This window comes from Scardinius erythrophthalmus (genome assembly GCF_964197995.2).
Source record: "Scardinius erythrophthalmus genome assembly, chromosome: 12".
NCBI lineage: Eukaryota > Metazoa > Chordata > Actinopteri > Cypriniformes > Leuciscidae > Scardinius > Scardinius erythrophthalmus.
In genome coordinates this window covers 6,570,476-6,585,847 of record NC_138232.1, presented here as the reverse complement: position 1 = coordinate 6,585,847, position 15,372 = coordinate 6,570,476, and the positions used below count along the sequence as shown (strand labels likewise).

Here is a 15,372-nt window from a genome sequence, read left to right as displayed (position 1 = left end):
TATTAGAATGATTTCTAAAGGATAGACTGGAGTAATGATGCTGAAAATTCAGCTTTGCATCACAGAAATAAATGATAATTTAAAGTATAATAAATTGAAAACCAATTATTTAAATTGTAATATCACAATATTATTATTTTTTTCTGTATTTTTGATCAAATAAATGCAGGCTTGATGAGCAGAAGAAACTTCTTTCAAAAACATTAAAACTAGTAATGTTTCCAAACTTTTGGCCTGTATTTATCCCCCACAAAACTGCACAACTGTAGAGTAAAACATTAATAAAAAAAAGTGATAATAAAAAATGCGTCTTAAAACTGACATGATTGTTACATAATCACACAGTCTGGGGCCTCTCTGGAGAACTCAGAACAACTGCTAACATTAAGTTTAAGGTAAAAAATAACTGCCATGAAATTATAGTATCTTACTCCAATGCAATAAATTGTTCATACACTACATCACTTTACCTCTGTCTTTATCCCCTTTTATCCTCTTCTCTTCTTTTTGGCACTGTATCTATCGCAGACTATATGCTCATTTATAATGTGTCATGTAAATTCGGCCATCCGTCACAATCAGGAAACTTTCACCGTGTCTAGGACTAGCGCGAGCTGCCAGGCCCGTTTCTACGAGCTGTGTGTTAACAAAAGCAATGCTGTCTACATTGGATGAGGCGGGCACGCTACACAACAAATTACCAACAACTGATCGCGCGCGCTCTGTTTCTGACGCACTTCAAGCACTCGCTGGGCGGGGGAAGATTGAAGAGCCGGACTTTTTTTGCTTTATTTGGTAGTATTTCGAATTAATGGTTTTAAAATAGTATTATATATATAAAAAAAAAAACTAAAAAAAAAAAAAAATCCACTCGTTCACTCATTCTGGCGCCCCTATGGATGAGTGGCGCCCCTAGCATTTGCCTATTCCGCCTATGCCGCGGGCCGGCCCTGTGTGAGAATGCAATGCGTTTGCTTTATGTTACCTTGGGTCTCTGAGGCGCCGAAATGGTTTAAGTATTTGAAAGTTTCAGAAATACCTTTGAAGCATGCCATCAAGGTTAAAACTGTTAAAAGAGTTTTGTAATAATTAGTAATATTTTGGAAGTTATAACTAATATGGGGCAACCGTGTTCATTTCAGTTGCTTGCTAGTGAATCTCAGCGCGTGGCTGGAACCGCGGCGCGCAAACCATTTCAAAATCGGCGTCACGCGAGTATAACAACTGACGTCAGGGAAAAACCGTTGGTTAACGAAGTCGTATCAATCATAAAAACAGTTCAGAAGGAGCTCGTGTGAATTGTTTTAAGGTAAAAATGTTTTAAAATTACGTTTAATTACGTAATAGTTTATAAAAGTGGAGGAGTAACGAAAATTTTATGATTTTGATCATTTGTAAGGAAGAACTTACAGCCTACCGTTCACGTTAACCGTCTCAACATTTTCGACTTTCTCAGCTAACGTTAACGTTGGCCAGTAACAGCTAATGTTATCTCAAAAGGGAAAAGCCCTGAAAAATAAAACTATTCGGTATACAATCCTGAGGATTTTTAAGTGCTATTTCGTTTGACTCCACAGAATGCAAAAACCATTCAACTTCAAACTGTTGGTGCCCCCAAGAGCTCATTTAAATCAAGTGTATGCAGTGAAGCCTCAGGAAACAGGCTTGTTTGAAGAAAGCTCTTTTTTTTCTCCTTCGGATCAGGTTGGCAAACTTGTAAATTCTCTGTTTGTGCTACAATGTTGCTATTTGACCTGTGGCTGGCTGCTAAAACTGCTGTGTGAACTTTGAATTAATTAGAATGATAGGCTAAGTTACATGTATTTTGTGTGTAGAGTTACAAGTGTTCAGATATGGAGACAAGCCTTCCATTTCCATCCAAAATGGTGCTTCCTACGAAGGCATCCAGACCAGGTAAGTTAACATTTATAAATCTAAAATGTAGAGGTGTAACGTTACGTTAATATTTATGAATAAAATGTAGAGGTTTTAATGTAGCGTCAATTCCAGTCTTAAAAGCAACATGTTCATTAAACCTAATACTTTGTGATTAAAGAGGGTATGAAGAAGGTTGCAGTCATGCCAATGGAAAAGGAGGAGGTCAGATCGAATGCTCATTTCATTTTGTATTTTAGTTTATTGCTTAAAAGATTAATCATTCATATATTTGTATACTATATAGTGAGGTCCATGTTATGAATTCCGTAAAATGCATAATGAAAATAAATCTAAGCAGTTTAATTACTATGGTGCTTTTGCATTATAGACATCATTAAGATCCAGCCAGCTGTACTCCAGATTGCTGGATGAAGCTGAGAAAATTAAAATGTGGAAGTTCAGAGTAGATTCTGAGAATTCACAAAAAGACAGGAAGCTTCAGGAGAACAGAAAAACCATTGACACGCAGCGCAAAGCCATTCAAGAACTTCAGGTAAATAATTTTTGGGTAGTACATTTGTTTTACTTCATTTTTATTTTCTGTCCGCTTTACTAAAGACAGAATTATAAATTATGTCTGTTGCAGTTTGCAAATGAAACTCTGAGCATGAAATTAGAGGACCAACTCAATGAGAATGAAGACCTTAGAAATAAGTATGTACATCATGGGTAATTTTTAAATAAGCACATACAGTACTATATTAGTACTATATTATATTATATCATATTATATTATATTTTTATCATGCAGAAGTAATGCTACCAGAAATTTGTGTAACATACTAAAGGACACATTTGAGAGATCTGCTGAGAAAATGAATCTGTGTAAGTGTGAGAGCATGTTAAAATATGTCATATAGCATAACATAATGTATTAATCCATTACCAATTATTAGAGAACAATAATGTGTTTTTCATTTTGCCTGAAATAGTTGAGGCTGAACGGGAAGAAACTCATGATCTGTTTATACAGAACAGTGAGAATATTCAGGTAACTATATAATAAGTGTATTATTTACTTATTTATCTAGTGCTGGTGAAGCGTGGGGAATATGTCCAACCCTAGATTGGGACAATCCTTTTCACGACACTGTGATTTGTTCATTTGCAGAGGATGGTGGCAGCATTTGAAAGTCTTCGAAAGCAGGCAGAGGCTGATCAGCAGGAAATGTTGACATGTGCTCATTTTTAAATCATTTGTCTAATTATTTTAAAACTCTAAGTAAATTCATTTTAAGCATGTACTGTATTTGACACAACAAAATGAAACATTTAAACATTGTTTTGTTAACACATCCTACAGTAAGAGAATGCCTTGCACAGTTTGAGGATCTTAAAGTGAAGTTCCAGAGTGAATGCCATGTGAAGGAGAAGGAGGTTAGTCTTTATTTTTAGTGATCTTTTAATGCATACTGTAACACTCACCTGTCTTTGTGTTCATGTTGTGACTAAAACGCATATCTATTTTGTGTTCCTTGCTTTGACTTGTTGAGGTTTCCATGCTTCAAGAAAAACTCCAAGAAAAAGAAAACAATCTCAAAGATTTTTCAGTTAAATTACAAGAGGCAAAGCAAAGCTGCAGTCTGCTAGAGGAGTCTGCAAGTAAGAATGCAGGACATATTGCATAAGTCTTTCCTTCATTTTTCCACAAGCCATGTATGTTCACTCATATTGCTTTTAGGGAAACATCAGAAATTACTACAGAATGTTACACAGGATCGGGAGGTGCTTGAGGAAAAACTCAGGGTGACGGAGCAACTCAAATGGGATATTGAGGTTTGTCCTTAAACAGGGTCTTACTCTTAATACAATTGTTTTGGACTTACTTGTAAAGGTAGGTAGTGCATAAAGGTTAAAATAATTCATGTTATTGTTTTGCAGTGTTTTATATTGTATTGTATTTCTTTCCCTAGGAAAACCAGAGAGCCTTAACTGACAAACTGGAGCAAAGCAACGAAAACCATGAGAAAGTTCTTCAAAAGAAAGACACTGAACTAGAGGAACTAAACAACATCAAAGAGCAACAGTCAAACCAACTTGCAGAGATGCAGCTGACAGTGAATTCTTTGCAGTCCTCACTAACATCTGAGATGCAGAGGTACTTCATAGTATATCAGTTCAAGATCTAGCATAATTAGGGATGGATATCGTTCAAAGATTTTCGATACCGATACCTTGACTTCAATACCAGTTCCTGAACGATACTTTTCTTCCAAACCAATACCTAAAAAAACCTTTGGTTTGTTGACTTTTTTTTCTTTCTTTTTTTTTTTACATACTCAAAGACTCAAATAGGCCACTGGGGGGCCGAATATATGCCTCATGCTCAAGCTTTCCTTAAAGCACTGGCAAAAGTAGCCTGATGATTATGAATGTGTAGGGGAAAAATAGCAAGAGACATTTTAATTGTTTATTAATAAACTAGTGTTTTCTGAGACAGTGTTGACTACAAAAATGAAGTTGACGTTGCTGACTTGTCATCTCCGCAGTATAGTGAACACGCACGCGCCTATAGAGAGAAATGCACCTTTCATTTGGATTGAATAATCAGAGTATTAGTTTTCGATTCGAATTGGTTCGTTTAAAAGTAGACATTTCAAGCTTATAGCACAGGTGGAAATAAGGTACAATATTAAACCAAGAACTTTAATAATTAATTGTAATCCATATTGAAATGATTTCTTTGTTTTCACAGGGTACAAGACCTTGAGACAAAGATAACCTCAGTGGGGAATAAACTCAGTGTCAAAAGCGCAGAATTGGGTATGTTAAGTTTGTAAATGTTAATAAATAATGGCGCAGTTGCATGCTTTGTACCATTCTAAGATCATTGGTTTCATTATCTTCATGCAGAAGTTATCAAGGGGCAGAAAGAGGACCATAGCAAGCAAATACAGATACTCCGAGATGAACTGGTATGTGTTTGCCCTTCTGTTTAAGCATTTATATTCTATGATTTATGCATTTATGAAACTAAGCTCACAGTATTTCTTTCACAGAATGGGAAGTCAAACTCACTCTGCTCTATAAAGGAGGAATTAAAGACAAGTGAGGTTCAGATGCTACAGCTTATTGCTTCACTTGAAGAGAAACAAAGTGAGGCAAATCATTTGAAGGTGAGTAGAAGGTCATTAAGCATTCATCGGCATAGTAAAATGCATCCTCCATAGTAAAATGCATCCTCCAATAATCACAATGCTACATGCTTCGTATCTAACATTCACCCCTCTCAGGATGCAGTGGAGTGCGTCACCACAGAAAATAAAAACATGATGGAGGCCCTGACAAAAGCTAGGCATGATAATGAAGAGCTGCAAGAAGCTGTGGTTTTAAAAGAGGTCAAGACATTCTTCAGTTTTTGTGCATTTGTGGCATTTTGTTTCAGTTTTTCACTATATTAAACATCATGTATATTTATTTGAGTTAAGTAATAAGACAAATACTTTGGATACTCAAATTGAATGTGTACATCTTTCATCCAGGCTAAATTGAAAGAGATGGAGGAACAATTGTCAGGAGCTTTGGAGAGCTGTTGTAAATCATCTAAAGAGGTTGAAAGATTGGAGAGGGACTTAAAGGAACAGAAGTAAGAGCAACCACAACCTGTCTGGTTTTACACCATTAATCTTTAAATCTCAAACTAAACCTCTAATTTATTGCATACTGTTTCACATACAGTTAATCTTGATATGGGTAATAATGTAAGGGAGGTAATCTATCTTTGAATTCTTTTAGCATCAAAATGTTTTGCAAATGCATATGTATTGCGAGTAATTAATGGGATGTAGGCAAAAATTCAAATGAGAAAATGAGTTAAAAAATTTAATGTTAATTTAAATCTCATTAAATTAAGCATGTTGGCCATTTTCTATTGTATAATTGAGATCTGTTCAGTATTTTATTGAACTTATTGAAGTTGTTTTTTGCTTGAAGGGATTATTACAAGGAGCTGATGTTGAAGTTTAATGACCTGCAGATGCAGAAAGACATCATTCAACAACAGGTTGATAGTGGTGCATTAGAGAAGAAAGTCCTTCAGTCTCATCTAATGGTTTGTAAATTAAATCAAGTCTCTAAATGTTGTAAATTTACAGAATGACATCAAATGCTGCATGTGATGGTTTGTTTGTTTTTTTGTTTTTTACAGGAAAGCAATGTAAATGCCGAACGGGAGAAGACAGAAATAGATAGACTTGAGAGAGAGAAGCAACAGCTTCAGTAAGACTGGAGGAAACTTTTTGTCTTGCAGTTGCAACATTGCAAATTTGGTTTCATTTATCATTTTATTTTGTCTTGCATGTACAATTTCATATTCCAGGGAACAGGTGAATATTTTATCTGCAAAAATTGCTGGTCAGGATGAAGAGAGAAAGAATGCTCAGGAGCAGTTGAGAGAGAGTGTGCGTTCTTATTATTATACTGTTTTATTCCATTAGTTTGTTGACGTGTATAATCTCACGTGTTCAACAATAATTCATGTTTAATCACCCCAACAGGGCAAAGGTGCAAAGAGAGAACTTCTCATAAAAGAAAAAAAAATCAAAGCATTAGAGTCAAAGGTAAAATATCAGATTGTGTTATACTTATACAGTATTGTGCACTGTACTCAAACACATGTTTTTAATGATTCTTACTAGGACTGGTTGTTAAAGATCCCTAACTTTCAGCACAACAATTGAATGGGAACAATTGAATATTGTCTTAAAACCAAAACTAAAGCTCACAAGGAATGTATTAAAGAGGTTTCACTATTATTTTGTAAAATGATACTGTTATAAGAAGATTGTTGAAGTCAACATGAAGTACATAAACATGAAATACATGAAACGGCATTTGCAACCCATTTTGCTAAAAGGGTATTCAGGATTTTATTCAGCAGGTCTTTAGAGGGGAGGGTTTTCTTTAGAGGATTGAGATTGCATACATTATTGCATTATTGCTTTTTCATATAATTCATTTGAATTATGAAGTTTGAATTATTTGACATATTTCTCTTAGATGAGTAAACTTAAGGAAGATTCGGATAATTTAAAGAAACGTCTGGAAGAGGAGCTTCAGAAAATACGCTCTGACTTTGAAGACAAATCAACAGCAGAGGCCCAACTCAACCTTGAGGTGATTTTTTTTCCCCCATTAAATGCAGTAACTGGAAAAAAAACAATAACAAGACATGATGCAAATAATGGTTATGTTTTATTGTTTTGTATTTTGTTTTTGTTTTTAGATGCAAAAACTGAAGCAAACAGCCATGGAGGCACTGAAGAGTAAAGATGACACAGAAATTAAATGCCAGCAGAAGATATCAGACATGGTTGCTTTGATGGAGAGGCACAAGGTCATTATCATTCTTAATATTTTCCAGTGGTCTCTAAAATTCTACAATATTTTCAATTGTTTTTAGGAAGGCTGCCCTAGACTTTTTCTAGTCGACTAGTAGTCGTTCATTCATCAGTCAACTAATCACGCGTTTATATTAATAAGCCATAAATCAAAATAACGAGCCTTCTATGTAAAATACATAGCCTAATCAGCACTCAAGCGCACTCATGAAGCTTGCCACAGCGCACCGGCAAAAGCAATGATTATGAGTGTGTCGTGTAAAAACAGAAGGACACTGTTTAAACATTGTAATAATTTATTGGTAATGTTTTCTGTTTTTGGCTGCAGAGATTTAGTCAACGATGCTGACTCGCGTATATGCACGTTTCATATGGATTACATAATCTGAGAATATTTATTTTCCATTTGAATGTTCATTCAAAAGTAGACATTTTAAGATTTCTATTGATAATTTATCATGTCTGTGAGGCAAGTATACACTGACTCTGAGTTTCGGTTTATTTATGTGACACGTATCCTGGTTGTTTTCATTATTTTACAAAAGCACAATGTTTTGTTGTTATCGTGAGTTTACAGAAATTAGAGTTTGCATTACTTATCTGTATGACCAAAAATGACAGAGTATTTTAAATTAAATACAAGTGATCGCACTAGCACCTGTATGTCATGCAGTAAGCTCGCTCTTCACACAAAAACTTGGATATGCGCCTAATAATAGTGCAAATTTCTCTAGGTTAATGTTAGTGCAAGCGGACTTGTAAAGTTGCTGTTACTTACATGATTCAAGTGATAAGCCATATTTGAGGTTGATGAATGATAGGCGAATGTTTGGATTTCCTGCCATCAACGATCTGTCCTTCACAGCCTTCTTTTGGAGTGTTTTTTTAGCGCAATTTTCCACCGGACAAAATTGCGCTTGTTAACTCATGATTTCTGTTCTCTGCGTCTGTGCGCACCAATCTTGCACTTCTATCTACTCCTCAACCAGACCACCTAGAGACTTCGGGTTTTCGGCATTATGTTAAGGAAGGTCTAATCTCGGGAACGCACAAAAAAAATCCAGGAAAAGATTTACTATCTCTTAGTGTTGTGATCCCATGAGGTGAGAAAATTGCGAAAAAGTAATGAAAGTGTTTATTACTTCTTTTTTTTTTTTACCGACTAATACAAGTTTGGTGGACCAAGCCTGTTCTATTCTAGTTGACTAACGGTTAGTTGACTATTAGGGGGCAGCCCCAGTTTTTAGTCACTTTTCATTCATTTTAATGTATTTTCTTTCTTTTTTTTGCAGCATGAGTATGACAAAATGGTAGAAGAAAAAGATGCAGAGCTGAGTGAAAAACGGATGAAAGAAGCTGAAGTCAACGCAAGCAAAGCATCACTGGTAAATATTGAATTCTGTTGTTTGCACTGAATATCATACTCAGCATAACTGAGTTGTCATTAAATGCCTGAGATGCTAATCCAAAAGTCCTAGGTCCAAAAGTTAATAATTACATTTATTGTAGAGTTATCATTGTGTTTGAGACATTTAACCAAAGGTTGCTGAAGCGAGACTTTGTACCTTTAGTAGGTATAATATGTAAAATATCTAAAAACCAAATAACCTATAAATGTAGGACCTGGAGCTGTCCCACTTGCAAGTGGAAAATGATGAGCTGAGACAACAACTTGAAAAGCTCAAAGGAGAAAAGATGGCCTTGAGGACACCAGTTTCATCTCTTGAAAAAGACACACTTTACCAGGTATTGTACCTTGTCATTAGGGCTGTGACGGTGGCAGTTTTTTACCACCGCGGTAGTAATGTACCCAAAAACCGGCGGTGTTTGGGGGGGGGGGGTATGGTTTGTTTTGAAAAAAAAAAAAGAAAGAAACAACACACTAAAGCCTGAAAAGCATTGAAATAAATATCAGTAAATACTGGCAACTTACATAATATAATAAAGTTGAATCTATTTAAAAAAAAAAAAAAAAAAACTTTCCACACAAAGGCGCGTGATAAAGCCTACCGCTCTGCGCTTTGAGAGGGATGTGGGACACGGGCAGGAAAGAGACCATCGATCTCGTTTCTGATATCCTCATGTTTTCTACTTGTAAAAGGTATGGAGAGCGAATTTTATCTTCCACAAGGGCAAGGCATTTAAGCTGTTTGCGCGCTGCCAGAGAAAGCAAAACTAAAATCACCCGCGCGTGTGAAACACGCTTTACAAAATGAACTTGACGCGCCTTACCAATTATCATATGTCTAACAAACACAAACTGTGTTAAAAATAATTTGACTTAGAAGTAAAAATGTTGGCTATCTGTCCTACAGAGTTTTTTCTACTTTAACACAGTAAAGAATACGAAAATAATCTACCTAAAAGCGAACAAAGGAAGAAACGTTTAACGCGTCTTTGGGTGAGACGCAAGTGAAGATATGGGAAAAGAAAAAAGAGATTCCATGCAGGGATGAGTCACGATTTTTGAATATTCAATTAGTTGATTTAATTATAGAATATCTAATGTTCTCATGTCTGTTGTGCGATCATTCTCTAAAATAAAATCTCCATGTTCTGGCGCTGATGCAGCGGTGACGCGTTCATGTAACCGGAGGGTGACGCAGTGCTGCAAATAACGCACATAACAGCTGTCACAAAGAACCGGCAAAAGTAATGATTATGAACGTGTCAAATATAGCAAGGAGACATTTGAATTGTTTATTAATAAAGTGTTTTGTGTGCGTGTGTGTGTGTCAGTGTCGAGCTGCAAAGATGAAGTTGACGATGCTCACTCTTGCAGTGAACGCGCCTAGAGAGAAATGCACACTTCATACGGAATACATAAGCATATGCTAGTCGGTTTATTTTCGTTTTGAATTGTTTTGTTTAAAAGTAGATAATTCAAGCTTTCTATAAGGAATAACTAATGGAATATTTTTAAATTCGCTAATAATCGGGTGACCAGATTTCAAAGCCGACAAAGCTTAAGTTTATGGGCTCACGTAGGCTACAACTTTCTCATTCGTCATGAATTCAAACTTTTCCATGGCTGCGATATAACATTTAATTGCTAACCTATTATTTATTTTGTAAACAAAGCTTTGTGTGTCATAATATTAATGTAAAACAGCATTCATATACAAACATTTTTTTTAGGCAAAACACCGCCGGTACTACTCAGCCACCGCGGTGGTGCGGTTGTCAAGTTTACCGGCACAGCCCTACTTGTCATTTGAGATACCATAGGTATACATGGGAATTTAAAGGACAAATCAAGTGAAAAATGAACCTGGGGTTAATTAACACATGGTTACCGAGTCGATCGTTCCCTGCGATGCGTTTTCATGAAAATCGAATGTATAGAGTTTTATCTTTAAAAACAGATTAGCTCATAACTGTAGTATATCATAACAAAGTTCTCAATGCTTCGGTTTGTATGTAAGGACCCTCATTAAGTTACCGTGTTAGTGTGAGGCTATTTTGAGTCTTGTTAGTGGTATGAACTAGCGATTTATTTTTACTTACTCTGTGCCCTATATACTACAGTTATGAGCTAATCTGTTTTTAAAGATAAAACTCTATACATTCGATTTTCATGAAAACGCATCGCAGGGAACGATCGACTCGGTAACCATGTGTTAATTAACCCCAGGTTCATTTTTCACTTGATTTGTCCTTTAACTTGAACAGTACAACATGTAAATCTTGTTTTAGATTACTGAAATCAAACCAAAGAAGGGAGGAAACAAGATCTCTAAAACTCAAAAAGCTGGCACCACTAAGAAGAGACTGTATGAGGAAGAAAATGAAACTCCATCACGAAATGCATCTTACACTCCTGTTGTAGGTTTTTTTCCATCTTTGTTTCCATTTTTTTTTATCTTTGTGCATTTTGTACATATTCTTCACATCTAACAATCTTTTTTTATTATTATTGGTGCAAGGGAGAAGTGAACGAAGTCCTTCATACCCCATTATGGAGCCTGAGCAAAATAGCACGAACACCTCAAATAAAGGTATGGGGGCAACCTAAATTGTTTGCACTAGTTATTATTTATCTTAAGCGTTTATACCAGCCAGACAGTTTATTTATTTATTCATTCGTTTTGCTTCAGTCATTCAGAATCCGCACACCACCCTCACCTGAGATTAAGGGGTCTTGGAAGAAAAACATTCTGAAGCTGGACCCAAAGTCAGACAACTCCGAGAGCAATGACATACTGGTAAATTGTATCTACTGTCACTCTATTCGCATACCATTAGTATTGTGCTATAAACAGACTCTTCAGTGCTCTGCTTATTTATTTTTGTTCAACTCAAGTAAATCCTTAGGCTTGTGGTTTTTTACTCTTTCTTAATTCTTTCTTAATCTGATGTGCAGAGTTTCTCTCCAAGACCTGTTAAATCAAAGAAACCTATGCAGCCAAAAGACCCAAACACTGAGAGTTTGGACATGGTCAAGAAGGTAAAAAAAATCACATTACACCAGTTTTTAAAAAATTTGTCTTCTTTATGTTCTTATTTTGACTGTCTTCATGTGCAAATGATGTGCAGGTGCAGAGCTCTTTCATGTGTAAGTCTCCAGGAACAGCGCTGAAACTGGCTGCAATGAAGAGAATGCGAGATGCTGGATGGACCACCGTTAGCAGTTCAGATAAGAAGAAGAAAAAAGCTATAGACAAAATCTTTGCTTGAAACTGTATGCATAAAAAATGTGATTATCCTTTTTTTTTTTTAAATGACATAGTGCGCATGACACTCCTTAGACAATAGCGTATGATTGTTTTTAATTTCTACTGGTGTTTGAATTAGCAGAAATATTTATATTATTTATTCTAAGCTCTCAAAACAATTTCACGTCATAGTATGTTCAGTTAATATACAGTACCTTACAATATTTATCAAAAGATGTTCCTGGTACAGTTGTTGGTTGCAGTTACAAATCTTTGTATTTACATTTATATGTGTGTACGGTATTTACATTTATATTTGTGTTTTTTTTGTTATGTCACTAATTTCATTAGTTCAAAGTAAAAAAAAAAATTGTAGTTTAAAAATAGCCTTTTTTTCCCAGCCTTTTTCATTGAAGCTTTAAGTAAAAGCAACATTTTCATCTCAAAATGTGAACTGAAAAACCTTTTTTGTTTTTGTTTTTTTTGAATAAAAAGAGGTTTGTTGCTGAGATCTTAAGGCTCTTGGTCATGTGCATGAAATGTCTGAAAGGTGGAGGTCTCGTTGTCAGATGCTCTGTCTTGATCCTCTCTCAGAAACTCCAAGCGGAACTGAGTAGGTCTGGAAGCAAATCCAGGTATCCCTGTCTGGACTTCTTCGTCGTTCTGCACTGTCATGGTGGGGTTGTAAATCTGAGGGCCGTCATAGAGTCCTCCTGAAATGACCAGCGTGTCATCTGGCAGTGCAAATGGCTCACCTGTGAAAGCAATTTACAGACAATACAGTAATACTATTCATAGTTTTTATTGTGAGTATATATTCTTTGTGATTACTATAAACTAGATCAAATGGGCTTGCCCATGCACAAATTGATGGTATGGTGTTGGACTTTGCCTGACAACTTTCCCAGAAATGATGACCCATTTCTATGGTGTCATCAGCTCGTAATGTGTTGTTTTTTTTTTGTTTTTTTTTTAAGAAAAAAATAATACTATTGGTAAACACCACTAATAAGATCATAAACAGATTCTCCTAACCTGCATCTTCATTCTGGAGACGACGATGAGTATATTGAATACTTCTCTCTTTGCTTCTGCCGTACTTGTACACAAAGTTCATCAGAATTACCAGAACTATTACACCAAGCAGAATGCTGAATAAAATAGTCAGAGATTTCTCTGAATGATTCAGGCCACCACCTGCTATAAAATAGAGGTAGGAATAGTTAAGCAGGATACACATATTTTATTATTTGGCTTACATTATTAATGCTAGGATATGTTCAAACCTACCTTGAGATTCATTGGAAGAAGTTGTGCCATTTTGAGTTACAGTGGGAGAAGTAATCGCTGTTGGTTTGGTCACTGGTGCAGTGCTTGAAGTAGCAGTTTCATTGTTGCTATGAGTGCTGTTGTCTGTAGAAGTGCCAGCTGTTGAATTGATGTTGATTGTTGTGAATGTGACTGATTGGGTTGTCTGAGCATTTTCTGTTGAGTTTGGCTGCACTGCTGATCCTGTGACTGCTGCATTGCTTTGGATGGGTCCCAAAGTACTATTGAAGCCAGTAGGGGTCGTCTGGGTTGTCGAGGTGTTTTGAGTTGTACTACTTTCATTGTACACTGAATTGCTGGATGAATTTGAAGCATTGTTCTCTGTGTGGTTTGTTGTTGCATTCAGAGGTGGAGCTTTTGATGGTGACTCACCGATCATCTGTGCATTGGTTATATTATTCACAGCCAATGAAAACAATATTAGTTGGCCACATACTAAAAGCCGAAGAGTTAACACACCCATAACTGTTGCAACTGCTTTCTCCTTGAAAAAAAAAAAAAAAAACATACACAGAGCATTAGTCAGTCTAGGTCAACAAAATACACTTTCATACAGCGCATGACCTAGTTCAGTGTGTTTTATCTGTATGTGTGTGGTGTTGACATGTGGTTTCCTGCTAGGCGTTATTTCTGGTAAAAAAAAAAAAAAGAACAAAAAAAAAAGTCATCACGACTTCCTTAGTATTTTACTACTATATTCAGTCGATTATAGTCACTTGATTCAAACAATACATTTTTATTTTATTGTCCTGGATTAAAAAATAAAATGCATACTGTGTGTTTAGAACACATAATGATGACTTATCTTCTAAACTGCTGTATATCTAAAATGGCACTGACATGAAACTTAAGACAAACAAAGAGCCACATGAATTGTGCATAAGTTAAACAAACAATCACGAGCTACCGGTTTTATTAATGCCATCCATCACAGACTCTCCTCACATAATTTAACATTCTCACAATTTTGTAGAATTTACATCATGTAAATTATTTTGAGAACTGTATGTTGTGAATCTTAAGAAACTAATTTTACTTCTATCTCTTTTTCTCATCTCTCTTTCATTCTCCTACACCCTCTTGTTTGCGTAATTGTAGTAGTTTATATATTATATATATATATATATATATATATATATATATATATATATATATATATAAACAGTATTAATATATGACAACAAGAGCAGAACTTACCTTGTAAGCTGAAACGAACCCGGTTAGTGAAACCAGGAAGTGTCTCGCAGCGGTTATTACACTCCCCCACCTGCTGCAGGCTCAATGCTTTTTCCACTCCCTAAAGAAAATGGCTCGGCTCCACGTCAAACAAACAGGTAGAGTGGGCCGGCCTTGAATGACTGACTTCCTTATCCAGCATCAGGGAGGCAAGTGCTCAGCCATTTTTAACCCTTCACTCTAAAGTACTTGTTTGATTTCAGTGTTTTTCTCCCTTTTCCTTTGTGTGTGTGTGTGTGTGTGTGTGTGTGTGTGTGTGTGTGTGTGTGTGTGTGTGTGTGTGTGTGTGTGTGTGTGTGTGTGTGTGTGTGTGTGTGTGTGTGTGTGTGTGTGTGTGTGTGCCCTTGTTTATATTACATTGTGGGGACCAAATGTCCCCATAAGAATAGTCAAACCTGAGATCACCTACATTGTGGGGACAAGCCAGCGGTCCCCACTTTTCAAAAGGCTTATAAATCACACAGGATGAGTTGTTTTGAGAAAGTAAAAATGCAGAATGTTTCCTGTGATGGGTAGGTTTAGGGGTAGGGTTAGTGTAAGGGGACAGAATGTACAGTTTGTACGGTATAAAAACCATTACGTCTACGGAGAGTCCCCACAAAGATAGTGAACCAGACGTGTGTGTGTGTGTGTGTGTGTGTGTGTGTGTGTGTGTGTGTGTGTGTGTGTGTGTGTGTGTGTGTGTGTGTGTGTGTGTGTGTGTGTGTGTGTGTGTGTGTGTGTGTGTGTGTGTGTGAATGATATTCAGTGAGTTTGACATGTAATCATTTGTCAAATTTTATTTAAAAACCATTCAGATTTAATACAAAACCTTTTACTAAATATAGCTGTGTAAATGATTCAAAACTTGATCATGAAAACCGCATAATGTTTAG

The 15,372-nt window shown here is 36.0% G+C and overlaps 2 protein-coding genes across 3 annotated transcripts; one reads left to right on the top strand and one right to left on the bottom strand.

Annotated features, from left to right (window-relative positions):
* The first annotated feature begins 1,125 nt into the window (after positions 1-1,125).
* Positions 1,126-12,442, top strand: sycp1 (synaptonemal complex protein 1). Its single transcript, XM_081380389.1, has 31 exons — positions 1,126-1,309; positions 1,578-1,704; positions 1,836-1,914; positions 2,057-2,100; positions 2,267-2,431; positions 2,525-2,592; positions 2,690-2,763; positions 2,871-2,929; positions 3,050-3,116; positions 3,242-3,315; positions 3,432-3,540; positions 3,620-3,714; positions 3,852-4,036; positions 4,634-4,701; positions 4,792-4,853; positions 4,938-5,054; positions 5,172-5,276; positions 5,421-5,524; positions 5,872-5,989; positions 6,086-6,156; positions 6,257-6,338; positions 6,435-6,497; positions 6,937-7,053; positions 7,163-7,273; positions 8,570-8,662; positions 8,898-9,023; positions 10,974-11,102; positions 11,204-11,275; positions 11,375-11,482; positions 11,641-11,724; positions 11,814-12,442. Exons 2-31 carry the CDS (start codon positions 1,579-1,581, stop codon positions 11,952-11,954), a joined length of 2,916 nt encoding a protein of 971 aa, XP_081236515.1. The 5' UTR covers positions 1,126-1,309; position 1,578; the 3' UTR covers positions 11,955-12,442.
* On the bottom strand, positions 11,754-14,761 carry LOC308699525 (uncharacterized protein). Of its 2 annotated transcripts, none has more exons than XM_081380391.1 (4): positions 14,459-14,761; positions 13,223-13,745; positions 12,968-13,132; positions 11,754-12,687 (listed from the first exon to the last, which is right to left on the bottom strand). In XM_081380391.1, exons 2-4 carry the CDS (start codon positions 13,722-13,724, stop codon positions 12,446-12,448), a joined length of 909 nt encoding a protein of 302 aa, XP_081236517.1. In that variant the 5' UTR covers positions 13,725-13,745; positions 14,459-14,761; the 3' UTR covers positions 11,754-12,445. The 2 variants fall into 2 exon arrangements, with proteins under 2 accessions (XP_081236517.1, XP_081236516.1); XM_081380390.1 differs by having other exon boundaries at positions 12,002-12,645; positions 14,459-14,558.
* Positions 14,762-15,372: the final 611 nt, after the last annotated feature.